General features: G+C 47.3%; 1 protein-coding gene across 2 annotated transcripts in view; it reads right to left on the bottom strand.

The window, feature by feature from the left end:
• The window catches only part of ASTN1 (astrotactin 1), a 207,507-nt gene that overhangs the window by 69,836 nt on the left and 110,098 nt on the right, over window positions 1-27,573 (bottom strand). For both annotated transcript variants that reach the window (XM_035123692.3, XM_088673677.1), the window contains exons 7-8: window positions 23,622-23,789; window positions 19,708-19,792 (exon numbers count right to left, since the gene is read on the bottom strand). In XM_035123692.3, the coding sequence (XP_034979583.3) occupies window positions 19,708-19,792; window positions 23,622-23,789 (253 nt within the window). The remainder of the gene's footprint in view (window positions 1-19,707; window positions 19,793-23,621; window positions 23,790-27,573) is intronic.

Below are 27,573 nucleotides of genomic sequence, written 5' to 3'. Positions count from 1 at the left end.
ACCAGGACCAAGGCTCCTAAGAGGGGCCACTGCTATTGCACACATGGACTTTGTGAGATTCCCCCTGAGCCTCAGGCCTGCCAGTTCCCCTACACACTCCTGTGGAGGATCATATAGGTAAAGGTAAAGGGACCCCTGACCATTAGGTCCAGTCGCGGACGACTCTGAGGTTGCAGCGCTCATCTTGCTTTACTGGCCGAGGGAGCCGGCGTGCAGCTTCCGGGTCATGTGGCCAGCATGACAAAGCCGCTTCTGGTGAACAAGAGCAGCACACGTAAATGCTGTTTACCTTCCCGCTGGAACAGTACCTATTTATCTACTTGTACTTGACATGCTTTCGAACTGCTAGGTTGGCAGGAGCTGGGACTGAGCAACAGGAGCTCACCCCGTCGTGGGGATTCGAACCGCCGACCTGCTGATCGGCAAGCCCTAGGCTCAGTGGTTTAACCCACAGCGCCACCCGCATCCCAAGGATCATCTAGGGACCACCAAATAGAAGAACAAGGCCCAAATTTACAGTAATCGTATGCCTGCTTATACGAACCCAGTCCTCAACTGCTTTGCGTTTCTTTTCCCTCTAAGATTCATGACTCTCAAACTCTATTACTTTCGAGCATTCTGATTGTCAGTGACTTGGTTTTCTATTGCTCGCCCTCTTCTACCCCACCCTCTTCTGCCACCCCCCAGCGAGGTTATTGTGAAAAGAATGCTAATGCAGACACTTTTCTCCATGGGATGCTGGGAGCTGCAAAAGAGAATGAGAGAGATCCGGGGAGGAAAGGAGAAGGCAGATCTGAAAGGGAGGGGGGGGAAGAAGCTTTTCATCTTATCGTCCTTCAATTTTGCAAAGCCGAGGCAAACAGCAGGGTGTGTGTGTGTGTGTGTGTGTGTGTGAATATAAAAAGAAGCAACTATAAATATTGGGGCAAGAGTTGGGTGGCAGGGAAGAGCTTGAAAAGAGAGTGGAAATGCAGTGCTAGTAACCATCACTGGTTCCTCAATCCTTTTGCACTACCGACCCTGGCATCTCTGTCCCGTGTCCAAGATACTGAATACTCCTGAGGCAAAGGGATGCACAGCAGAACAAAAAGGGGAACCATGGGAGAAAACAGAGGAAGTGGGAGCAAGAAAACAGGAATCTCCAAGAAAGACATGGGTGCCATTTTTACCAATCGCTTTCTTCCAGCCGCACCAGACCTCAGTCCACAAGGGAGCCAAGCTCAAGTGGAGCAGCTGCGTGGGCAGTTGGCTGCAGGTGATGAGCCCATCTTTTAACTGAATGAATGTCTTCAGTGCCACCACTAAGGTCATTTCAACAGAGCTGCCAATTTGTGAGCTCAGCACTCACTGTTTGCTGGAAAGGCTGGCCAGCATTGACCTGGGTCCTCCTGTGCACTTTGCCATGCCTAACCCTCTTGGACACCCTTGCCAACCAAATCTAGGGGGTGAGTGAACCCTGACTATTCTGTTTTGACTACCACAATTCAATGGGCCGCCACCACTGCCATTGGCTTGGCAGCACTGAGGCTGGTTTGCCCGTTACCACTCCTTACACATGCCCACCTGTTTGCTCTAGAGTCAAGCTACCTGCCTCCTCCCTGAGAGGAAGGAAGGAACCCAAGCTGGCTCCTGGAGAACCAACCAGGTGACTGGCTTCTGGGCTGGCATGGCAGCTGCCTACCGCTGCCATCAGACACCTGCCTACACAGCCCAGGAACAAATCTGACATGTGCTTTCAGTGCTGGCTATAGGGAAGCTGCCATGGCCAGGCCAATGGATTTCTCTTTTAAAACTCCATGTCTGGCATCCCCAAGTGGACCGGCAGCTGCTCCTCACCTCCTTGGATCAAAGTGCAGCTGATACTTCAGAGGGAGGGAGGTATCAGCCCAGCTGGGTTCCAGCAGCTCAGCACCATGGTTTTCTTCTCTGTGTTAGAGAGGAGGAGAAAGATGGGTAGAGGGGCCTCATATCTTTGCTGTATTCCTTGCTTGCCACAGGAGGAAGAGGGGAGATGGAGAAGGCAGAGGCAGAACAAGTGGTAACTCTTGTGCCTCTCTTTCTGAACAGGAGACTGCACCAAACTGGGAGCCCAGCAAAGCAGAACGTCACAAGATGCTAGCGATCCAATTTATTGCATGCGTTGCTAATGAAGAATCCTTCCTGGGTCCCATTTTTCTTAGATTACCCAAGATTTGCTAGTTCCAAGTTGCTCACTTTTCCAAGCAGACATGTGACAGAGGGAGAGACATCCTCTGACCAGAGCTGGGAGGGTCCTGAGGGCGGCAGTCCACTGGACATATTCAGTTAGGGAGGGCAAGATAGGAGAAGCTACCGGTACACGGGAGGAAGGGAAGGAGGAGGGGTAGAAAGCAGAGCCTCCTCCACTCACCAAAACCACCATCCTTTTAATAGGGTGCACATACAAAGTGGGAAGCCACAAAAAAATTACCATGTGTGGTATTCTCCAGAAAACGCTTCCTAGAGTGCCGCCAAACATGTGCAGAATGCCCTTTCTACATCACTGAGTATCCACACACACAATCCTCCACAATATCAGGCAAGGGAGGCAGGAATTCTATCAAGATAAGATTGCTCAGTCTCAAAAACGGCTGTCCTCTTCAGCACAGAAGAGAATGAAAAACACTGCTCATCGACACTGCCTTGTTCTGGGCAGATGTTTAGCACTAGCACAGTCTATGTCCCATGTCTAGAATTTGAGACATGCTCACAGACTGAGCACTAGCACAGTCTATGAAGCTATGCCGCATGTCTAGAATTTGGGGCGCTGGTGAGGTGACAGAATCTGCCTGGGGAGATCTGTGCTGTCTGGGTTCATGACCCAGTTTACTTTGGCCAGCTGCCGATCACTTTGTTTCCATCCTCCTTCAAGTGGCACGCCCATGAAGCCCATGGCAGAATGAAAGGAAGGCAGCAGAGGGTGGCAGAAAGGGCAACAGCACATTCTGCACCCTCCCTGGGCTACGTAAAGGGCACGGGTGCCATAATAAGAACATGTTTCTACAAATGTACACTGTTGCAAGTGGTGGTGTATGTACAGGTGTACAGGCTATCATAATCTATCACTTGATTGATTGGTTAAGTCTATATATAATTGCACAAGAGCAAAATGACAGCTAAGGAAAAGAAAAGCATTCTTTCTTGGTCTTTAAATGTGGTGCATGCATTGAAGCAGTGCCTTATTATTATTATTATTATTATTATTATTATTATTATTATTATTCATGCAATGGGGGGGGGGGTTGGCTAGCCGATGCTGCCCAACACTGGCTGGGCAGCCATTCAGTGAGGGGGCTGGGGGGCTGCAGCAAGCCCCGGCTGTGGTTACGGTTCCCCTCTCTGGGGGCTCATCCACACTTAGCTTTTGCCTTGCGCTTTCTACCGGTAGGAACAGGTCCACGCTTTAAATCTCCGTGTCCAAGCACTTTTTCTTTTGCCCCACTGCTTTCCCCAGGAAAACCCACTCTTTAATGCTGAATCAGTGGAAAAAACAGAAATTTGGGGGTTTCCATGGATTGATGTTTGCTCTGAGTGGGGCTTTGCTGGAGCAAAAAGAAAATAAAACAGCTCAGACAGGGAGCTTTAAATAGCAGACCTGTGCAGTGCACAGAAGTAATTCTAGATGACCCCTGGATCTCACAATATTTGCGAGTTAAAATGATTATTTTAACCAATTAGTCTACTAAACATTGCAGCCCTAAATAATCAAACTACAGCAGCAACAAATCATTGTGACACATTCGGAGTCAGGAGACCAGCCTAGCACTACAGTATATTTAAAATGGAAAGTAGGGCTTTAATGGAATTTTAACATGAGCCTAAGTCAGGAACAGCAAGTTTTCTATCCTGAGTATAAGCCGTGGATGAACAGCCAACCAATTAGACTTGATATGGTCCACAGAGCAATTTGATCCAGACCTTGGAGATCCCATCAAGTCTCAATCAAAGTGTGGCAAAAGGAGGTTTCCCACAGTTTTGCGCATAAGAAAGGGACGTTATGTGTGCAATAGCAATTCCACACTCTCACTGTGGGCTAATGTATAATGCACCAGCTGATGGCTACTTCAGAAGGTCTGCCCAATTGTGAAATTGTTACAAGATACCTCAGGGGTTCTGAAAACACTGACCCCTATATGTCAATATGTAACTGAACAGGATAAAAGACACTGGCTATAGTGTTTGCCTTCTTCCACAATGTCTCTTGACCATAGGTCACAGTTTTAGAACCTTGTCTTTCTAACCCAAGGCTGACTGTGGCTTGCTGTGGCTGTCCAATGAGATCACCTACAAGGGAACCTTTCAGCTGGAGCCACCAAGGCTTCAACCTGGGAGCTCTGCTGCTAAGCTATGACCTCTGTTTCAGCAGGACTGGAGTACAGATGTTGTTGACTTAGTCAAAACTCTTCATCAAGCAGAATAGAAAGGGAGCTGCTTCTCAGCTATGTAGAGAAAAGAGTCAGCTAGAAGTGAAATAAGTTCAATCACCAAGCTTCCTTTCCTTTCAGAACACATATTGGCCAGCAGGAATTTAGAGACATTTGGCTTCTTGGGTCATTAGTATGGCCCCATGCAGGTCAGTGTGGCCTGTACAACAAAAGAAGACCTTGTCTTTAGGACGATCTGTCGCCACCTCCAACTAGGATGCCAGCTAAAAGAAAACGCAGTTGAGCCCTGGTTGGCTCTTTGAAAACAAAATCCTGTCCATTTTTCCTCCTCTGTGAACTGTTTCAAGTCTACAAGCAGAAGGTAATTGGCTGAAACAGAATCGGACCTGAAAGCCACTGGGATCCCTGCTTTGGAAACCATTGTGCAATGTGGAAGCTAAGCTTCAGAAACCAGTGGTAGAATTGCAGCAGAACTCATTAAACGTGAAATGTGGGGCCGGTAATGAGCTACTTATATAGCTGACTTGCTTTCAAGTACACCTATAAATAGTGTAAGCTTCAGGAGAAGGGGAGGGGGAGAAGAGACAGAGAGAGGTATCTGAATTAAATATTGCTCTGCTGCTACCTGTTTCTGAATTGAAAGCTGGAAACTTCAAAGGAGAGGCAGATAATGAATCCCCCTACTTACCCGCCCCCACCCTATTATAACAGCTCTCGGGAGACTCATCCAGGAGAGAGGCCTGACAGAATGGGTAAGCTACATACAAGCAGTAGGTCCTAATGGGACTTCAGAAATGGAACCGTTACATGCCTTCTATAAGGAACTGGGAGCATTTAGTCCACGGGAAATAAGATTAAAGAGAGGTGGGCATGTTAGAATTCTTCCTATGCCTAAAGAAATTGATAAAAAAAATGGGAAATAGAAAAGGGGAGAACCTATAGCGAATGTTTCTCTGCTGCTTCTGCTAAGAGTGTTGAAGCTCCTGCTGTACACAATTAAATGGAATCTTATACAAGAGACAGTTAATATTTTTCTAGATTTGAAAGCACTTTGAAAGAGGCATTTTGTGGTATATAAGCTCATCCCACTTTCATCCCTGGTCAAATTGGCTTTGCAGCTTGGTAGACTGGACAGAGCAGCTCCTCTCAACCTGATGTCCTCCAAATGTTTTGGACTATGATTCCCATCAGCCTGAGAGGGATCGGGAATGATGGGAGTTGTGTTCCAAAACATCTGGAGGGCACCAGGTTGGGAAAGGCTGGAATACGGTGCTGGATTTTGAAGAGATCATTGTTCAAATTCCTGCTCAGTCAAAAAGCTCACGGGATGCAAATGGGCCACTCAGTCCTAGCCAAAACAACCACGTAAGTTCTTTGCAAGGATACAAGATGGAGGAGCAAAACAAACTTATAATAAATAATGTTCTGGTTTGTTTGTTTTCTTTAAAGAAAAATTGTTTCAAAACCTGTTACAACTTGCAGAATTCAGCTTGTCATTGTATACTGTTGCTTGTGCAAAAGTACACTTAGTAACCAGAGGAGAAATTACTGTTGGGAAGAGCAGAGAGAGAATGAATGCAAGGGAAACAAATTTCAGCAGGGCTAATTGTGGGGAAATCAACAATAATAATGCTAAACTGAGAATCTTCTGCCTGTACCTGAGTTATGGCTCATCCCCATATGATGTCCCCGCCTCCCGCCATCATTTAAGAGATCAAAGAATCCATTATGAACATTAAAACATGTTTTAATCATACATTATTGTTAAATAAATATTTAAAACCACTACTTTATTATTAGTGTCTAATTTCCCTTTTAAGATGTACTAATTGGTGTCATAACCCTGCAAAATTGAAGAAAATAATAGCGGAGACACTTAAAACTAGTCAGTGAATCTGCTTCTTGGGGACAGCAAGGAGAAATGATTCATACATAGAGACGGTTGCTGGGCATTCTATGGAAAAATTGTGAGTTGTACCACACCAAATATGGCTCTTACAGGGCACACCGCAACATGTCTACTCAGAAATAAGCCCCCTTGATTTTGTTGGGACTTACTACCGGGTAAGTGTAAAATTTCAGTCCTAATGAGCCATCTCACATCATGAAGGTCATAGCTAACCATCTCCATAAATAGAACAATATTGATCTGTACCCGCAGACATCAAACTGCAGAATTCTTATGAAATGCGGAAAAAACAAAACATTTATTCAAAGCAAAGCCAGATGCATTGTGGTAGATCAGAGCCACTGTGAAATAATCTGGGGCTTAAGAGATATGAGTATATCTATCATACTCAGGCTACAAACCTATATATGCAGTTATCTTGGGATGTCCCATTGAACTCAGTGGGGCTGACATCTGAGTAGGCAAGCATAAGATTGTGCTGTTAATAGTCAAGTAAGACTGCATTCTTTACTTACTTGGATGCAAGGCTGAAATGAGACATGTTAATTGTATGGAATTAACATGCACAATTTTGTTGTGGAAACAGGAGCTGCAGGGAAGCCTAAGCAACCTCAGGACCCATAATGAGGGAGTGTTTACTTTTTCCCCACAGTCCTAACAGCTTTCCCCTTCTAAACCTTCCATTTGCATTTCAAGGGAAGCCTCCCTGGGTGCCAATGGGAGCTTACCTGGAAATGCAAATAGCAGCTTCAGGTCTCTGCTCAGCTCAAAACAACTTATGAGCATTTGATTTCCCACAATATTTTAAAGTAGAGCTTTCAGAGTCATGTGATCCCTGTTTCCCTTTGCATCTTGTAATTGTGTTTCCATCCTTTCGTTGTTCCTTTTTTAAAGGTAAAGGTACCCTGGACCGTTAGGTCCGGTTGCTGATGACTCTGGGGTTGCAGCGCTCATCTTGCTTTACTGGCTGAGGGAGCCGGCGTGCAGCTTCCGGGTCATGTGGCCTGCATGACAAAGCCGCTTCTGGCGAACCAGAGCAGCACACAGAAACGCCGTTTACCTTCCTGCTGGAGCGGTACCTATTTACCTACTTGCACTTTGACGTGCTTTCTAACTGCTAGGTTGGCAGGAGCTGGGACCGAACAACGGGAGCTCACCCCGTTGCGGGGATTCGAGCTGCCTTCTGATCAGCAAGCCCTAGGCTCTGTGGTTTAACCCACAGGGCCACCTGCGTTTTTAAAGCTAGGTACAGTAACAACAAAAAGGGCATGGCCGTCGATGGCACAATTGCTGTGACTCACCTAAGATCACCTATGGAGGGATGCAAAAGTGATACAACTTGTGGGTCCTCACCCATCAGCTGAAGTCAAAATAATGTGGTAATCATTCTCCTAATTAGAAAGAGTACAGGCTTCTCAGAAGAAAGTAATTTTTCTAAATAGTATAATTATTTCTGTTGTTTCTTATTGTTCTAACTGAAAAAATTAAACAAATATTTGACTATATTTAACCTGTCAACTGACCTAGGGCTTTCCCTTCTTTTCTTTTCTTTTTTCTTTTCACACCTGATGCCAAGTCTTGTGCAGAATATTACTTATGACATGCAGTAGCTACCATGGAATTCTGATGACTGGAATTTCCATTGATGTGCCCAGTTGAATCGAGGGGAAATCTCACTGGTGGTTTCTGCTATATCATTGGAAATTAGATAGGCTTTGCACAGTTGAGGATGACATGGAGTCAAAACCTCCCCCCCCCCCCCCGGCAGCCACCTCATGTGGATTTCTCACATCATCTTTTCCTGTTCTATATGTAAAACTTGGATCAGTAGGGATATGCCTAGCTTGCCATTGCATTTCCACAAATATTAGAAGATAAGAAGATGAGAAGAGTTTGGATTTGATATCCCGCTTTATCACTACCCGAAGGAGTCTCAAAGCAGCTAACATTCTCCTTTCCCTTCCTCCCCCACAACAAACACTCTGTGAGGTGGGTGGGGCTGAGAGACTTCAAAGAAGCAGCTGCATGTGGAGGAGCGGAGACAGAAACCCGGTTCCCCAGATTACGAGTCTACCGCTCTTAACCACCACACCACACAGGCTTTCCCCTAGGTTTCCACCCTACATGTGGCACCAAGCCCTTGCAATGTTGATTCAAACAACTGTCTGGATAGTTCAATCAATATGTAAACTATTTCTGTCTCATGGCTCCTCTTCTTCAGAGTCATTATCCCATCACCCATTGGTCCATCACTCTTTACCTACCCTGTTAGTTAACCAGCCATCTGAGCACTCATCCCCACCATAGCTGCCAAGTTTTCCCTTTTCTCGCGAGGAAGCCTATTCAGCATAAGGGAAAATCCCTGTAAAAAAGGGATAACTTGGCAGCTATGATCCCCACACAACCCATAGCACAGAGAACCTCCTGATCTTACTGGAAACACTTCCAGAGCCCCCCCCCCCTCTGATTCAGCCTTTCACATTCTCAGTCCATTCCCTCATTTGCACCCATCCTCATGTCCCAAGTGTTCCTAGGCCATAATGTGCCCTGTGAAAAAGTTCTGAGGCTAAATCTATCAGTGGCTACATGTCATGGTGGCTACATGGAGCCTTCAACTTCAGAGGCTGAGTACAGTGGTACCTGTTCGGTTTCTGATAATTAGTTCTCATGATTCTTGCTTCACACAATTAACTCAAGGCAGTGTCAATTTACTCTTGGCAGGAAGCCAAGGTCTGCCTGGCCTGGCAACAGCTCTCTGATTGGTTAATGACCAGCACTGAACTCTGTTATCTAGGAATGCTAGCACAGTTGTTTCTTGTTGGGTTTTTGGAGTAGGAGTGCTGCGTATGGTTGGAGAGAGAGAGAGAGAGGATTTATTTTGCTTTGCTTTGTATGCAGAAACTCTGCTGCTTTTATTTTCTTTTAATAAATCCTGTAAATAGTTATTCTGCGTCTAGCCGACTAGTCATTTCCACCTCAACTGGCTTCTGCGCTGTGCAGGAAAACTCTGCTACGTTTGAGCTAAAGCCACTAGAGCTATGCCTGACACTTCAAAATTCTAAGAGTACCTTGGGTTACAAACACTTCGGGTTACAAACTTGGCTAACCCGGAAGTAGTACCTCAGGTTAAGAAATTTACCTCAGGATGAGAACAGAAATTACGTGCCGGCGGTGCGGCAGCAGCAGGAGGCCCCATTAGCTAAAGTGTTACCTCAGGTTAAGAACGGTTTCAGGTTAAGAACAGACCTCCAGAACGAATTAAGTTCGTAACCAGAAGTACCACTGTACTAGCTACCAGTATCGCTTTGGTGCACAGGGCAGAAGGCAGGGAGACCAAAAGTCGGCGACAGGCAGAGGCAACCTATTTAAGTTTTGTCCCAGTCTTCCTACCTGCTGAGTTCTGCAAGCGGAACAAAGGGGCTAACAGTTAGCTGACAGGCAGTGCCACCCTCAGGACAGGTTTTAAGTTAAGCAGGCAGGTGGGGGCTAGCTGGTGGGGAACTGAACCCCTTGCTCCAACAGACCAACCTTCACTGCTAAGCTACTGGGGAGCAGCAACAGGAAAGTGCCATTCCCTTCAAGTCCTGCTCGCGGGCTCCCCAAAGGCATCTGATTGGCTACTTTGGAAAACAGGATGCTGTACCAGATAGGCCTTTGGTTTGATCCAGCAGGTTTCTTCTGATACAGTGGTACCTCTACTTATGAATAACTCTACTTACGAATGTTTCTACTTACGAATGGAGCTCCGTCCGCCATCTTGGATGCGGTTTAGATAGGATTTATTCTACTTACGAATTTTTAGATAGGGTTGCTTCGACTTACGAATTTTTTCTCCCAATGCATTCCTATGGGATTCGACTTACAAATTTTTTCGACTTACAAATGTGCATTCGGAACGCATTAAATTCGTAAGTAGAGGTATCACTGTATTTTGCTAGTAGCAGTGGAGTATTTTGAGTTCCATCAGAATTCTTCAGATAGTTTGTCTGAAAAGAAATCCCCAAGTTTGCGTCAGGAGAAACAAAAAAATGTTGATAGCAATTTTGCAAGCGGCATTTGGTGACTTGCCCTTTATTAGCAATATGTAACCTTTGTATATAACGGGTTTGCATAGGATTACAGGCCCTACCTGCAATACACAGCGCATAATCTGGGAGGGGTTCATGGACCCAGCAGAGAACAAGCTTCCCCCACCCCACCCTTTTTAGGACAATTCTGCACAGCTATTTATTTCACAATCCCCTGTCCTGCGTTTTCTGATGTCCTGTGCTGCTTTTAATTGCTAAATTGGTTTCAAAATGAAATTCTCAGAAAGGAGTCTGGAGATAGAGAGTCGGCAGCCCTCTCCCTAGGCCCCAGTTCAAAGAAATCTCTGCTTAAGGCTGGGGAAGCAAAGAGCAGACTTAGCAGGCTCTCTCAGCAATCCTCTGGCGCATAACAACACAGCAGGGGTTGCTGGGAAACGGAGTCTTTGATGATCATCTCTTCCTGCTGAGAAGACTAATGACTTCAAAAAGGGCATCCTGCCAATGATAGGGGTGCACTGAAAGTGTAATTAGACAAGAGAAGTATAAAGTTTTTGCTCACTACTCTAAAAAATAAATCTCCCCTTCCATAAGAAAATTCTATGTAGGGCAGCTTGGGAAAGGACTGCACAGGAAACATGGGGTCTTTTGCCTGGGGCTGCCCCAGTAGGGACAGGATAAAGGGCAAAAGCTCTCTCCTTGCCCTTCTCCTCAGCCTAGTTCCCAGACACCCAACTGAGCTCGGAGGAAACCCTCTCGAGCCAGACAACCTCTCATCCAACTTGCCATGTCTTCCACAGCTTCCTCAAGATGACTGACATCTTCTCTGAGACCAGGGAACATGTTTCCAATGCCTTTCTAAGCCTTGACTCCAGGGCCATCTCTGCCCAAGTTGCAGCAAGCAGACCTGACCTCAGGTGCATTTTGCCCATAGAGGCAAGTGGCGCGGGGTGCCAGGATGCCAAGTTCTGGAGGGTGCCAGGGAAGAGGCGGAGACTGGATGCAGCACCTCCTGGCATCAGCTCGCTGCCCTTGCCCACCTCCGCCATGCCATGCCTGGAGCCTCTGCCTGCTGTGGCCACTGTGGCACGGGCGCCAGGGAAGAGGCAGAGGCTGGGCACGGCGCCTCCTGGCATCAGCTCGCCGCCCTCGCCCGCCTCGCTGAAGCAATGCCGCTCACGGAGCCTCTGCCTCTTCCCTGCCGGCGGAGCCGCTCTCCAGCCACTGCCCACCTCCTCCAGTCCTGCAAAGCTGCCTGCAGCACCATAAAAAGGTTGGCAACTCTGGGAAATGGGGGGGGGGCGGTGCCGGAGGGATCTTTGCACCACAGCGCCGGATATACTTAAGACGGCCCTGCCTGGCATATGAGTATTGTGCCAAACTATGTCCTGAATCCATTTCCTTTGACCATTTCTGTTACCCTCTTATAAATGAGCATTTTTTTCACAAGAAGCCACCCACTGCATTTACTTGACTACTCTGGTTCTACATTCTACAGATGATTTTGAAGATGGTGTTGTTGCTATGGAGAGAGAGCCAACAAACGGACCTGGAGCTGTTTACAGCTACATAAGCCAAAAATGTGGCCATGCTCTGAGATTAATTCTTTGGCAGCGGGAAGGGAAAAGTGAGAGGGGATGAAGAAACAAGAGCGGCCTAGAAGTATGTGAGCAAATCATAGTTAAAACAAAGGGGGTGTCTGTTTTTAGAAGCAGCCCCCTCCTCCTTACCCTTGACTTTCCTCCCCCCAATTTATCCAGAGAGTTCTGTGGTATCAAAGTTTGGCTCACAATGGGGCTCACTGCCAGGTGAGTGGAGAAGGTACTATGGTTCCAGCCAAACAGGGATCATGTGAGGAAAGTGTCACGGTGTCTTGTCACCTGATGCACTGAAGTCACTAAGGCCAAACAGAGAAGAGGGAATATCTCCCTTGGCAAGGCATTTGAGCTGCACATAAGCTCAAAGAGGATGTCTTCCTTTCTTCCACAAACATGGTCATATCATATGAGTTCCTTTGTCAACCTATTGTTGGGGGTGGGGTGGGGTTCATATTTCAGGGGTGCACTAACTCCCCCCCCTTCTACCAAGTTTCAACTCAGTTCTAATCTAGGCAGCCCATGTTGTTGATGTTGTTTTTCCTTCTTATAATTTGGTACCTATAAGTTCTCTTTCCTGCAGTACCAGTTAGGAATATGCCCTGAGACCGTGAAGGTCTAATCTAATCTCAAGTGGTCCATGGCACAAGAGCTGATAGGGTCAGTGGCCTGATCCAGACAATCCAGTCCCTTTCCTTCAAGCCAATTTGCAGGATGAGTGCAATAAATTGTGTTCCATTTGATGGCTAAAAGGTAAAGGTAAAGGGACCCCTGACCATTAGGTCCAGTCATGACCGACTCTGGGGTTGCGCGCTCATCTCGCATTATTGGCCGAGGGAGCCGGCATATAGCTTCCAGGTCATGTGGCCAGCATGACAAAGCCGCTTCTGGCAAACCAGAGCAGCACATGGAAACGCTGTTTACCTTCCCACTGTAGCGGTTCCTATTTATCTACTTGCACTTTGACGTGCTTTCGAACTGCTAGGTTGGCAGGAGCTGGGACCGAGCAACGGGAGCTCACCCCGTCACAGGGATTCGAACCGCCGACCTTCTGATCAGCAAGCCCTAGGCTCAGTGGTTTAACCACAGTGCCACCTGGGTCCCTCCATTTGACGGCTACTAAATCCCAAATTGCTCAAAGCAGGCCACTTGAATGCACACTGCAAAATCTCAGTCTGCAGTCTTTCCTGCCAGAGACGTTTACTGGTGAGGAATCAGCTGTCTGTATCCCACCAGCCGCTCTACACAGTCCTTGAGCCAGCCTAAAGGGGGGAAGGAAATAAACAGAGCTGCAAGCTTTCCAACCACTTCTTCCCTAGTTTGAAGCTACATCATCAACAAAGCAGATCCATGCAGCCAAAGGGCTTACCCTACAATATGAGGCAGATGATGATTTTTGGCGTCAAATTCCAGATGCTGTTAAAGAACAGTAAGTTGCCAGTTACTGAATGTATTCAGTCTGAATGTATTCAGTGTAAACTGTTTAGAACATGAAATACATAGCATGATGGACACAACACAGCTGAAGTCATGCCCCATGAGCTACCACTGATATTTTCTTTCGTGGTACCTTGTTAGACTTGATGTTTATAAAAAAATTACTTGGCCACATCACACCCATTTTAGGTCCCTTTTTACTGCTGTGGGTGGATGGTGAGAGCACATTGGAATTTTCTGCCCTCAGATGCTAAAATTATTTGGGCTGGGCCAGTGAACTCAGAATTATGTAAATGCATTATGATTACACTAGTGTAATTCAGCCCAATTCAGCGCTAGAACATCTCGGGGTTCGGAGAAGCGCTTCCGCAGCGCTTCTCCAAACCCCGGAACCTGTCCTTGTTGTCAGTGGCAGGGGGACAGGAAGGAAGGAGGAGAAAGCAGCCCTTTCTCCTCCTTCCTTCCTCTCCCCCAGCCGCCGATAGGAAGGAGACATCCCAGGGTTCGGAGAAGCCCTTGCGCAGCGCTTCTCCGAACCCTGGGACCTGTCCTTGCTGGACGCACACACACGCGTTCTCTCTCCCCCACCCCCACCCCGCCGCCAACGCTCAGTCCGGCTGGGAGCAGCGGTTGGCGGCCGCAGGGAAACAGTAGGTGGGGGGGTGGGGAGAGAGAGAGAGAGAGAGAGAGAGTGTGTGTGTGTGTGTGTGTGCAGTCTCTGCATCCAATCCCTGTGTCCGTGGGGCACGTGCGCAGTAGCGCGGACACAGGGACACAGGGAATCTGGACGCAGAGACACTTGCACTTTATTATATAGGATACAAAACATGGAACTAACCTGTTAGGTTGAAAGATACTGAGTGAGTAAAGGCCATTTAGTAAACTTCATGGCTGAGGGGAGATCTGAAAACTTGCCTGCTATCAGAGACCCAACAGTGTCCCCTATACTACACCCCCCAGTAACCACTTTATAAAAAAATAAAAAATAAGTGCAAATGGTCTATACCTCTTTACAACTCTGAGAGATGGGAGTGGCTCATACAGTGTGATTATGCCAACTGTTAGCCAATGAGCTCTGAGGATGAGCAGGCATTTGAACCCAGAATTTATGGGTTCATGAAGTCCACCCCATACAAGCAATAGCATTCTCTTTACACCTCCTCTCAAGTATGCTCATAACCATTTAGTCTGCCTCCATGTTCCAGCAACTTTTGGTTCCAAACCATCAGACTCATCTGCTTCAGCCACCTCATTCCACTCTGGGTACAGAACTTGTGCGAGGCAGCCTTAGAGAACCTTACAGGCCATGGGAGGATAGGAGATGGAAGAATATAAATGGGGGCGGAAATGAGCCAGAGAGAGACAAGAGGGCACCTGAAGGTAATTGTGTCCCTTGAGGACCAGCAGAAGGCAGAGAGGGAGGAGAGGAGGAGAAGGAAGGCACTAACTGGCAGACAATCACATTTGCAGGCATATCAGCAACGGCAAGGTCTAAATGCAATCTTGAATAGCTGGGCAGGTGGAGGGGAGGCAAAAAGCTTCCCCAAGAAGGCACCATTTCTCTTCCTGAAGATTTGTAAGCAAGCAGATAAAATAAAAATCCACTGCAAATTGTCTCCAAGGGGGTTACAAATAAGAGCCACGGGAGGACAACAAAGCCTTGGAAGAAGACATAGGATCACTCCCCCTGGAAGAATCAGATAGTGATGAAAATCACACAGCCCTGAAAAGGCAGTGGGAACTTGGGTGGGAGGACGAGACGGCTCATGCGTGTGATGGTGAGATGGAGGAGTGTTATCTAAAGCTACATTTCAAAAGCAAAGGCCCAAAGACATTCTGATTAGAGTGTTTATCACCAAGGGCAATTCTGCACTTTCATATATTTTTTTTAAGTATTTCTTACCATAAGAAAAATCTCTGTAGTTCCTTGAAGTTCCCTTGCTCATATAAAAGCTTTCCCTATATAAAGGGAAAGGTCATACTGAATTGAGCCTTCTGTTTTCTTTCTTTCTGTTTTAAATGCCAAGTTTCTAACCCTTTGGAATGCTGGGAAGTGTGGGGGTAATGTCAACAGAATGCAGTGGGTACTTGAGCTTGGTCACTCAACAGTCTTGCGCATTTCCGCAGCAAAGCGAGCTGGCAATTGGACTGCTCAGTCTGGAATGGACATACATGGCTCAGTTAGATAAGTTAAGATATGCAAAGGCTTTGTCCTTGTCCTTATGCCCCCCCCCACCTCCATGTGGCACCCTTTCCCTCCTCCCTTCCCGGTCTGGGATTTCCTAAACTGGGGAAATGCGATTGCTGGGAATTGAACAAGGCAGTAATTCTGGGATCCTGGGTTGTTTTGATCCTGGTCACCATAGGTTCCCTGTTCGGATGTTAACAGGCAATTATGGTTAATTAACCCAGGGAGTGTTGAATCATGATGCACTGAGACTCACCAACAATGAAAGTACTTACCAAAGCCATGTCATTGGGAGGCAGGGAGAACGCATGTGGGGTTTAGCTACAGCTGCACAACTTTATGGAGCTTGCCTGGCTTCTCTCACACACAAGAACACTGCGCTGCATTTTAATTTAATTAAACTTGCTGGTCTACTACTTCCATTAATTAACATGGATTAGAATCCCCACTTCAGCCATAAACTCGGTTGGGGGGGGGGAAGAGAACAGAATCAAATTCTGCCCTCTTTTTGACATTCTTTAACCACCATGATTGTGATTATGATAGTGTGGCTAAAGAGTGTGAAGGGATAATTAATCCACACTTAGCGTTCTTATGGATGCCAGCAGGCTAGAACCCCTTTCTCCTTAGCGTACAGGCCATCACTATGATTAAGCTCTAATCTGAGCAATTTTCCACACACTTAAGTCAGCACTTGTGCTATCCTGGTAATTCTGCAGTGCTGGGAGATTTTTAAAAAAATGAAAAAGAAATAAAATAAAAGTGATGGGATCTAACAGATCTAAAGTGCAAACAGCAAAATTATAATAACAGAGAACCACCCCCCTATATTATATATAGAGGTCCTGGGCTACCCAGATGACAAGCTGCCCCCCCCCTCAGCCTTGCTCCAAAGGAAAGGAAAACAGTACATATTTCTATACTCAGAAAATGATTTATGAATATATTGATTCATACAGCACAACCTCAAAGCGCAAAAAGTTTAGTGTTAACTTCCATTTAAATCAATGGGACCTAAGTCTGTACTTGATTCTCCCACTGGACCCACTGAGATCTCAATATCCTTAACTCTGGAAAAGACCGCAATAAAATAATAATAAATGTACAGAATAAAGTCTGTAGCACAACTCACAAAGCATGCATGATCAAAGTGCTTAAACCATTCACAGAGAACAAAATAAGAGGCCAATCACTTTGCCCATATCTAAGAATGGAGAAGAAATCTGCTGTGCCTGGATACCAAAGCAAAATCACATGATCTGATCCAGGCAGATCATGACCTGGATCTGATCAATGGTCCACTTCAGAATCAGGTAGAAGACCACTAGATTCCCTAACACGAAGGTTCAAGGGTTGCACTGTTCTCACTCCACTCCAATTTTCCCCCCACAAGACTTCAGAAAGAGTTTATCCATCCACCCATAGCCTTAGTAGCGAGTATACAGGGTTTCTTGCTGCAGCACACTCTGGTTCACAAAGTCCCCCTGGGAGCAATAGGACTTGACGACATTCCATCACAAACAGACTGATTATGATGATCCCTTAAACTTGTTCACATTTAAAATAAAAAATTGCAGGCAGGCAGGAAGGTTATGCTTTATGATTTAGTTATATTTATATTTGATATTATATTCACAGAAAAGTGGTCCTCTTGCTGCTTTGTGCTACTTCAAGGCAAATCTCAGATCTCTGGGCAATGATCTGGTAATCTTAGAACATGGAGACATTCAGGAATGCTGCAAACTTTGTCTTCTGAGTAAGCACTACTGAACACAAGGGGGCAGTGCGCTCTCTCTGTCTCTCTCTCTCTCTCTCTCTCTCTGTCTCTCTCTCTCTCTCTCTCTCTCTCTCTCTCTCTCTCTCTCTCTCTCTCACACACACACACACACACTGCATTTGCACTTAAGCCAATAAAAGCAGCAACTATACACTCAGGTCTCTCTATTGTACCAATGACATACAACCTTGGAATTTTGGTCCTTAGACAGAGGACTTTTACAAATTTGCTAGCTACCTTGCAATACATGCATACCTTTCAGAGCAGAGCCCATATCCTGGCCTTCCTTCCAAAGAACCTCAGTGTGGCAAACAACAAGTGATAAAGCAAACAACAACAACAACAACAACAACAACAACAACAACAACAACAACAACAACAACACCTCCGAAGCGTATTCAAAACAATTCCAGACTGGGAAAGATCTCAACTTTTCTGTGGGCAGGCTTTCTGCATTGCACAGGGGTTGGACTAGATGACCCCTGGGGTACCTCCCAACTCTATAATTCTATGATTCTGTGAACTTAAAAGGTTCATCGAAAGAGGAAGATCTAATATGTTTAATATGTAATGGGAGGGAATTCCAAAGCGGAGGTGAGACGGCACCGAAAGTCCTGATTCCTACATTTTGCAGAAAGACCTTCTGAAAAGACAGAATCTGCAGGAGGCTCTCACCTGCAGAGCACAGTAATCAACCAGGTTTGTGACAGTCTCAGGTATCCTGGTCCCAGGCTGTATAGGCCTTTATACACCAAAACCAGCACCTTGAACTTACCCCAGTAGCTAATTGGCAGCCAGTGAAAGTCTTTCAATAGAGGCGGTACATGTTGCTGATATCCTGCCCCAAGGAGCAGCTGAGCTGCTGCATTTTGCACCAGCTGTAGCTTCTGGACCAGCCTCAAGGGCAGCCCCAGGTAGAGTGCATTGGGGTCAAGATGGTACCCTGCAGCAGCCCAGAGCACAACTGCCAGGAGGCCAAAAGACAAACACACAATGCTATTCTCTGATACAGACCCTGCAGGTGGGGTCCGAGCCACTGCAAAATAGTGCTTCCCATACCCATCTCACTAAGGCAGCTCAAAAGGATACCATGGATAATGGTGTCAAGTGTAACAGGGTCACATTCTCCCTGTCCTTCTCCCAATAAATGTGGCCAAGCCCAATTCAGTCCCATAACCAGGCCTGAACCCCTGTTGAAATGCATCAAGTTTCACCCAAGAGCACCTGCAATTGGTATATCCCCACGCTTTCAGTTGTGACTGGGTGGCAGTTGTCACAACTCAGTGGGTCCAGAGTGGGCTTTTCAGGTACGGTTGGGATCACTGCTTTTTTCCAGGATCACTCCCTCCCACAAGGATGTGTTGACCACAGCTTAGATCCATTTGGTCATACTTTAGTTGTAAGTAGCTTTGGGCTGCCTTGAGCAAGCTAAAGCGACTACAAACTGTAATGGTGTAGGTAGCTTACTCACGAGTAAGCAGCTCCAAACCCCGTGCTTGGTTTTTACAGGGTTTTATTATACAGTGGTATCTCTACTTAAGAATTTAATGCGTTCCGAACGCACATTCGAAAGTCAAAAAAAGGTGTAAGTCGAATCCCCTAGAAATGCATTGGGAGAAAAAAATCGTAAGTCGAAGCAACCCTATCTAAAAATTCGTAAGTAGAAAAAATCCTATCTAAACAGCATCCAAGATGGCAGGCGGAGCTCCATTCGTAAGTAGAAACATTCATAAGTCGAGTCATTCGTAAGTAGAGGTACCACTGTATACATATGTACAAGACAGAGCATCGAAAAGCATGACCGTCCTAATCCGATTCAGAATCCGGAATTGCCTCCCTTCGTGATTTCCGCCAGCATAACCCCTGGGGCACCCTGAACCTCCTCCGTTGGTCCCTCCTCTTCCCCCCCCCTCCTCTGCTGGGGTGAGAGTGCTGGTGTAGCACCCTCCCCACTAGAGCTGCTCAGTTGAGGGACCAGCGCTGTGGCTCTTGGAGCCTCCTCCTCTTGAGTGCTTGGGTCCGCCCTCTGCAACTCTCCCTCCGGAGCTCCCATCTTCCCATCATGCCTAAGAGTCTGCATCTCCTCCTGAGCCTCAGTCCCACCTTCCAGAGGAAGCTGTCAGGCGCTAGGTGCTGGGCAAACAAAAGAAAAAAAGTGAACAAGTAATAGTCCCTTGGCAAGCTTTAATGAGCCAGGAGGGGCATATTGCTGGCTGCATTGTTGCAAGGACCTCATCCACTGATACTGACCCCAGCAGGCACTACACTGAGCAATTCACTAGAGACTGCAGCAATCATAAATGGCAGGCATGCAAGCCTGTGCTCTCCATTCAGGGTTTGCAATGATTCTGGAGACCTGTAAAAGTCACCTACCCTTGGTTTGTGCCCCATTCGTTCCTGATGCAAAGGTGTTTATGCACTGGATCCTTCATGTAACCTTCGTAGCAAAGGCACTCGCCTGGAAGCAGAAGAAGAAACAAGAGAGGGAAAATAATGAATGAACTGTATGGCTATCTAGGAAAGAGAACTTGGTATTCCAGTGGACCTCATCAACTCAAGTGTGTAGCAGCAGTGGAAAACAACCCATTTCATGCCAGGAATTTTTCGGAAAGATGACCAGTATCGTAATACTTTTATGCAAGTCTTCAGCTGCTTTTGGAGTACTGGGTACTGTTATGACCCCCTCATCTTTTTAAAAAATAAGAAAAAGAGGATATTACAGAGTGGGGAAGGCATAGTAAATGGCAAGGAAAACTATCAAGCAGCTGGAGCAGACTCTCCACCCAAAAAAAGGCATGAGGGCCCTTTTTTATTGCAACTCCCCCGTCACTAGTTCAATAGCTAGATCACTATTCTCCTGCTACGAAGGAAAAATGACCATGACAAGGAGTACACAGGGCCTCCAACTGAGACTCCATAAGCCAGCAGTGGGGAACCACAAGCCCATGGGGGGGGGAATGTAGCCCTCCAGGCTTGCTCTCCCTCCTAAGGCCACACCCCCTTATTAGACCTGCTCCGTGCCCTTCAGGAGTTATTGTGCCTGGCTGAAATGTGGCAATGTCTCTTGCTTGCCTGGGAGGTGGAGAGATGTGTGTACAGAAAGCTCTTTGTCTTCTGTACTTGTTGCTCCGCACAGTTATGCCTCTGCCTCTGCGCACCCACCCCCAGCAGCAAGCACATGCCCCAGAAGGTTGCCCGTGAGGAAATCCTCCTCACCCCTACCCTAAACTGGGTGGCACAGGTTGCTAAATGGGGATCCAGGACTCTCGCTTACTGTAGCCCTTCGTTCCACAAGCTACTCGGGGCTGACAACTGCTTCCAAAATGCATCAACAAATATATTTACTCAGGCACACCTCTCAGATTCTAAAAGGTGCATTGTAAGACTTTCCTTCCTGATTATCTCTAAGATAGGTCTATATCAGAAACCAGCTTTTCATCTCCAGGCATGTTTCTTTTCTGAGAAATATCATCCCAGCTTGAGTATATGGTACCCTCTGTATTTTTTATTCCCATCAATGAAGCAGATGAGAAAAACGATAGTCGTTCATCCCGTTATTCTTTAAGTTGTGTGATTTGAAACAAGCAATGAAGCAGGCATAAAATGTGTACACTAAATACCTCGTCACCAAAACTCCCCCTTTCCTTTCAAAAGCCTCAGTGTTAGATGCAAAATCAGATGCTTAAAAGGAGGTGGATGTCAAAGAGCCCTGTGAAAAATTGTTTCTTTACAAAAGCAGACCAATTTCTTGCCTAACGTGTTTTGAGCATATCATACCCTTTGTGAGATGTGGCTGTCACTTCTTGTCCCTTGAATAATAAGTTCCTTTATCTTTTGGCAGAGCACTTTCTCAACTGCTTCTGCAAACAAATTAACTATTTTCTACAGCATCTTTTGATGCTCACCTCCTTTATTTGGTTTAAAGATTGCTGCTGTCCTCCTTTTTTCCTGTTCTCTTTACTTCTCCCAGCTCAATGAGCAAGGAAAAGCCAGACAAGCTGCAACAAAGGTTTACAGAGGTGGGAGATAAGAGGGCAGGAATATTCAGGGCGAGGCCAGTGCTAGGTTCAGCCCTCCACTCCATCTGTTACCCACTGATAAACTATCTACTAGGATAAGCATTAAAAAAGTGAAAAGTGTCTTCTTCCACTGGGCTGGTAAGTTTTTCAAACAAAAGGAAATAAAGGCTTGGGTTGCACCCATGAGTGTCAAAATGTCCTGGGCCGGCCCTGGTTGCTGGAACAAGGGAGAGGGAGAGACAGGTGGAAGAAACCAGGTGCAAGTTTTTCTCCGGACTGTAGGCGCAGCTCTTATACTGAAGCCTCTGCCTAAAGACATGCTTGGAGGCAACATTTTCCTGGATGCCCTCAGTTTGGAACACTGCTCTTGTTCACACAGTGATGTGGTAAAGGCATTCTGCACACACTCAGAGGTACCTTTCTTCCTATTTTTAAGGAGTTCACTCCACTTTTTGCAGGCATGGTCTGTGCCTTAAAGCTCCGTGTCCAAGCACAAAAATTTTTTTAGCTCTGGAGCTTTCCCTGTGAAAACCTGCTCTTTAAAGCTCAATTGGAGCAAACCGATTGATGTTTGCTCCAACTGAGCACGAGAGAGGGGTTTTGGGGAAAACACTCTGGGGCAAAACAAACAAACAAACCCCAAGATCTGACATGGAGCTTTTAAGAGCGAACGTGTGCCTGGAAAGAGTGGTGCAAAAGGCAAGTGTGGGTAAGTCCGTAAAGGGTCTGTAGTGTCATTCCCAACAGCTTCTGTCTTGGGGATGCAACAAATGAAGCAGGAGAAGCTGGCATGTGACTAACAGAGCAAAGAACCAGGCACTGGCCTGCGTGTGTGGAAGATCTTGTGGCTCAGACTGGGTCTGGTTCAAGCAACCAGTGCTAACTTTTCGGCAACCCACCAAGATCTTCACAGCACCCGAGTCGGGTTGCAGCCAAATGAACAAAAGCCTCAACAGAAGCTCTTCTCTTTTGTTTAAAGAAAAACATTGTGGGTTGTTTTTTTTCAGAGCACTGACAAAAATCTGTGAATTTGGAAAAGACCCCCCCTAGGAGGATGCTTGATGCTCTCTGTCTCAGAGGCCTGCTAGGGTTGGCAGCTGCCATGGCAGATGGCTGTGAATAAATGGAACGCCAACTCTGTAGTGGAATGCAGGGACGGGCAATTGAGTCATGGTTGCAAAGGGAAGAAGAATAGGGAGTGAGTGCAAAAGATGCTTGAGAGCAAGGAGGGCTGCCTGCTCTCCTGAGGGGGGTAGGGGTGTGTGGAAAGACATAAATTTGTTCCATTAGCATTTAGGTACCAAACTCACCTTTCCCCAAGCAAAAGATGGCTCTCCTTCAAAACGCACAGTACTCTGGCTTTAACAATATAACTCTCCAGCCATGCAGGGTGGCAGCTTATTTTATTTATGAATGAACATAGTTGTATGCTGCTATCCATTAAGAAAGACATCAAAACTTTTCACAATAAACACATATACAATAAAAAATATTTAATTGTGCTTATATTAAGAAATGCATGTATTAGCAAAAGTACATGCAAAAATGGCTATATTAGTGAAGAGAATATACAACAATGTGTCCTTTAGGGAAAGTTTGCTTATGAAAATATGTATACTAAGCAAAATTGCACATGTAAAATGCACATAAAATGCATATGAATTTTCATGCAGACTTTAAAAAAAATTGCAAATCTAAGAAAAAAATGGGGCAAACTAAATATTGGGAAAAATAAGAAAATGAGAGGTTCATTCATCCTTGCCTCAGATTCAGCTCTTTGGAATTACAAGGAGGAACCTGGAACACTCGAGAGATTTGTGGTTGTTTTAATGATCTCAAGTTTCTCTCTCTCCCAATTTAGCACATTTTGCATATATTAATAAAGTTTGAGACCCAATCTCCAGCATTTCCAGCTAAAGTATCTCTGGCAAAAGGTGCTGAGGATTTTAAAGAGCTGTTGCCAAGCAAATTTGACAGTATTAGGTTGGATGGACAGATTCAGTAGATGGTCAGATTCAGTAGAAGGCAGATTTGTACATCTCTTTGAGTTTTGTTGTCACTATGTAGGCGGAATCGAGGGAGAAGCAGCCTCGTTGAAAGGAATTTACAGCCAACGTTTGTTTGGCAGCCTGTGGAACTTGGCAAAGGTCTCCCAGTTCTCTCTGGTACTTATAGACAAGTTCCCTCAATCCTCCAGCTATAGAAGCACAGGGAGAGAGATACAGGTGCATGCAGACACAGGCCCATCTTCGCACAGCACCCACCTACCAGTTTCAGGGTCACACTCATGTTCACAGGGGTCCAGAAGCCGTCGAGCGCAGAGGTCCAATGCCCAGGGCCCACTGGAGTTTTGCTGGGAGAAAAGAATCACCTGGGCCGGGTTTAGCCAGTCACTGGCATCCAACTGGCTGCCTTCTAGCAAGATAAAACGACTTCCTAGAAAGAAAATAAAAGGTGTTATTAAGAGTAATTGTTATTATTATTAAGCAGATGTTGACTCATTAAACAAGTAATGCAATAAATAAAAGAATGCAACAAATAAATAAATGATTTTGAGAGGGGCGTTTTCATATGTGAGGTTTAAATCTGCTGTGAGTCTCTCTCTCTCTATCTTGCAATCCAACCCTGATGAAGATTAATGCCAAGAAGAAAGCAAGAGAGATTAATAGCGTGAATGAACATTCCAGGCAACACAGGTTCAAACCCAAGAATGATTCTTGGGCACCCTTTGGTGGCCAAGAGACAAAGAAGGCTGGGCTCCTCCTGCACATTGGGGAAGAGGGGATTTCATTAGGTGTAGCTTTTCACCTGGCCAACTGAAATAAATGCAAGACGACCTGGAGGAACTAGAATAAGGGGAGGTAACTCCGTCAATCACGAAAGCATAGAAGGAAGTTAGTTACCATGGGAATAATCACAGGAGCGAACTGGGATCCTCAAGTCAAAACCCATTTGTGAGGGACAGGGGATATCGCGAAGTCCCTCCCCTCCTGAGTTCAAGCCAATCCCCGAGCACAGGGGGAAGCAGAGAGAGTTCCGATTCCAGTGGGGAAGCAGGAAGTCGTGTCCGAGGCTCAGGCAGGGTAGAGGAGCCAGGGTCCCAGGTGGGACAGGAAGGGGCGAATAAGGGCGGGAGACCCATCCCCCCAACTCCGGAATTACGCAGAAAGAGGAGGGGAAAGAGGATGGGTCTGCCAAAGCTTTTGTGTTGGAGAAAGACGCGCCAAAAGCCATTAGGAGGTTCTGAAACCGACTGACCACATCACTCCGTGTAAATAGCAATGACTTAAGCACTGTAAATACGCAGCACCAATAAAAGAATAAAATGCAGAGCTGCGTAGCGTCGTTACTCTGAAGTAGTCCGCTCCGGCCACTGTGACAGCAACCTCCTAATCCTTTTTGGGCTACTTTGGAGTTGCCGGGATGAGCGTGTCAGAGGCGGAGAGATGGCGGCAGATCGCGGAGCAAGCCCAGCAAGAACTGCAGCAGCTGTCGCTGCAGGCGCAGGGGGAATTGAAGGCAGCTAAAGAAGAGACTAAGAAGGTCCAGGACGACCGGCTACAACTTGCGGAACAGGTGAGAGCGCTACAGGAAAGAGAGCAGGAATTAAGGGCGGTGGCGGTAGACCTCCAAAACAAGCTGGATGCAGAGAAAAACAAGGCGGGAGGGGCACCCCAAGTCCAAGTGCTGCCAGGAAGGAGAGCCGGGACGCTAGTAAGCAAGTTTAATGGAGACCCGAAGGAATATCAGGGCTTTGAGACTGAGATTGTGTATGCTCTTGAGCTGCACCACGATGAGTTCCCTGATGATGAGCACAGGGTAGCGTTTATTGTGGAGCACCTTACCGGCGGCAGCCAGGGAGTGGCTAAGACCGTTAATTGCAACAAAGAATCCTTGCATGAAGAATGTCAAACTATTTCTAGAAGGTTTGAAAACGATGTATTCGTCCGATAGTCATATGGACCAGACTAAGGAGGAACTTCACAATTTACGCCAAGGAAATATGACAGTTCGCGCGTATTGGGCGAAATTCACCATGCTGGTGCACAGATTGGGGTGGGAACTAGAGTCACCCCCAATGCAAGCGGCGTTCTACTTGGGGTTGCATGAGGAGGTGAAGGATGAGCTCTCGAGAGGTCCAAAGCCCAGTAATATGGATCAGCTGAGCAAAGCGGCTCTGGCGGTGGGGGTGAGACAGGAATCCCGGTGGAGCGACAAGCAAGCAACGCGCGCAAAGCGGGCTTGGTTCCCACGGTCGCAGGAGAAGCCACCCCCCCAACAACCCTTTCAAGCCACGCCTGGGGCCAGTCAGGACCAGGAACCCATGCAGATTGATAGCGCGCGCGCGCGGGCTTTTCAAACCGCAGCGGCGCCAAGACGCAAGGAGGGAAGGGGTGGGAATTGCTTTCTCTGCAACTCCCCCCAGCATCTCGTCAGAGACTGCCCACATTGCAGGGAGTGGCAAGGAAAGGCGGGAACGGTTGTGCCCTCCCCCACTGACGCAGCACCACAGCAGGGAAACGGGAAAGCCTGGCTGCAGGAGACAAGGGGCAGCAGCCAGGCACAGTCAGCAGACAACAGCCCCAGCCCACCCACCCGCACAGAGAGGAGCAGAGCCAGCCCACCCCTCCCAGAGCAGGAGTGGTTCTAGAAGTGACGCTCACGCTCCCAAATGGCTATCCCCTGACAGTCCTCGCCTTAATTGACAGTGGGGCGTCAGCGAACTTCTTCTCGAGGAACTTTGCAGAACAGCACCAGATCCAGCTTCTGCAGCTGGATTTTCCTCTGCACGTGGCGACCATTGACGGCAGAGAGCTGCTGGGAGGGGCCATCACTCATCAAACCCCCCCCATGAAAATGACGGTGGGAAGGCACTCAGAGACACTGGCATTCAACGTCACCACCATCTCAGACCCCCCCATCGTCTTGGGCATGAGCTGGCTGGCGCGCCACGACCCCTCCATCAGTTGGCACCAGAGATGCATCACTTTTGGATCGGACTTTTGCCTGGAACATTGCATGCAGCACCAACCAGGGGAGGGGCCTCCGATAGCCACGGTGGCCACCATGCACGTCAAAGGGGGTGAGGCGATACCCAAGCCGTACTGGGACCTGCAGGAGGTCTTCAGCGAAGCGGAGTCCGACCACCTACCCCCACACAGGCCTTTTGACTGCCAGATCAACCTGGTGCCAGGGGCAACTATACCCCCAGCCAAGCTGTACGCCATGTCAGACCAGGAACTGGAGGATCTGCGCGCTTTCATCGACAAGAACCTCAAGCGGGGGTTCATCAGAGAAAGCAAGGCAGCAGGGGGCAGCCCGGTCTTCTGGGTGGACAAGAAAGACACGCAACAGCGCCGTCTGGTGGTGGATTTTAGACGACTGAATTCAGTGACAGAGCCAGTGGCTTTCCCCATGCCCAGAGTGGATGATCTCCTGACAGCGGCACGCAGGGGCAAGATTTTCACCAAGCTAGACCTGAGGGGGGCGTACAACTTGATCAGGATCCGGGAAGGCGATGAATGGAAAACCACGATGTTCACGCCTCTGGGCTCTTTTGAATATCTGGTGATGCCCTTCGGGTTGCAAGGGGGCTCAGCATGCTTCCAGGCCTTCATGCACCACGTCCTGGGGTCCCTCCTCTTCAGGAAATGCTTGGTCTTCCTGGATGACATCCTTATTTACTCCAATGACCCAGTGCAGCATGTGAAAGATGTCAGGGAGGTGTTGCAGCGCCTGAAGGAGAACCACCTGTATGTGAAGCTGGAGAAGTGCAAGTTTCACACCAAGGAGGTGGACTTCCTGGGCTACAAGCTGTCAGACAAGGGGCTGGCGATGGACAAGGACAAGGTGCAGGCCATCCTGGACTGGCACAGCCCCAGGACGCGCAAAGATGCCCAACGCCTACTAGGCTTCGCCAACTTCTACAGGAAGTTCATCAAGAACTTCTCTCGCGTTACGGCTCCCATCACTGACTGCCTGAGAGGCAAGCAGAAGTTCAGGTGGACACCAGAGGCGCAAGCAGCGTTCGAAAGCCTCAAGAGGGTGTTCGCCTCAGACCAGAACCTGTTCCACGTGGTTCAGGACGCGCCCCTACGCGTGGAGACAGATGCTTCTGATAAAGCTGTGGGCGCCATTTTGTTGCAACTGGACGCCAACAGAGAGTGGAGACCCTGTGCCTTCTTCTCCAGGAAGTTGACCCAGCCAGAGCGAAACTACA

The sequence above is a fragment of the Zootoca vivipara genome, chromosome 7 (assembly GCF_965207765.1).
Source record: "Zootoca vivipara chromosome 7, rZooViv2.hap1.1, whole genome shotgun sequence".
In the NCBI taxonomy this organism is placed as follows: domain Eukaryota; kingdom Metazoa; phylum Chordata; class Lepidosauria; order Squamata; family Lacertidae; genus Zootoca; species Zootoca vivipara.
The sequence above is the reverse complement of the archived record's forward strand: the minus strand, read 5'-3'. Positions and strand labels throughout refer to the sequence as shown.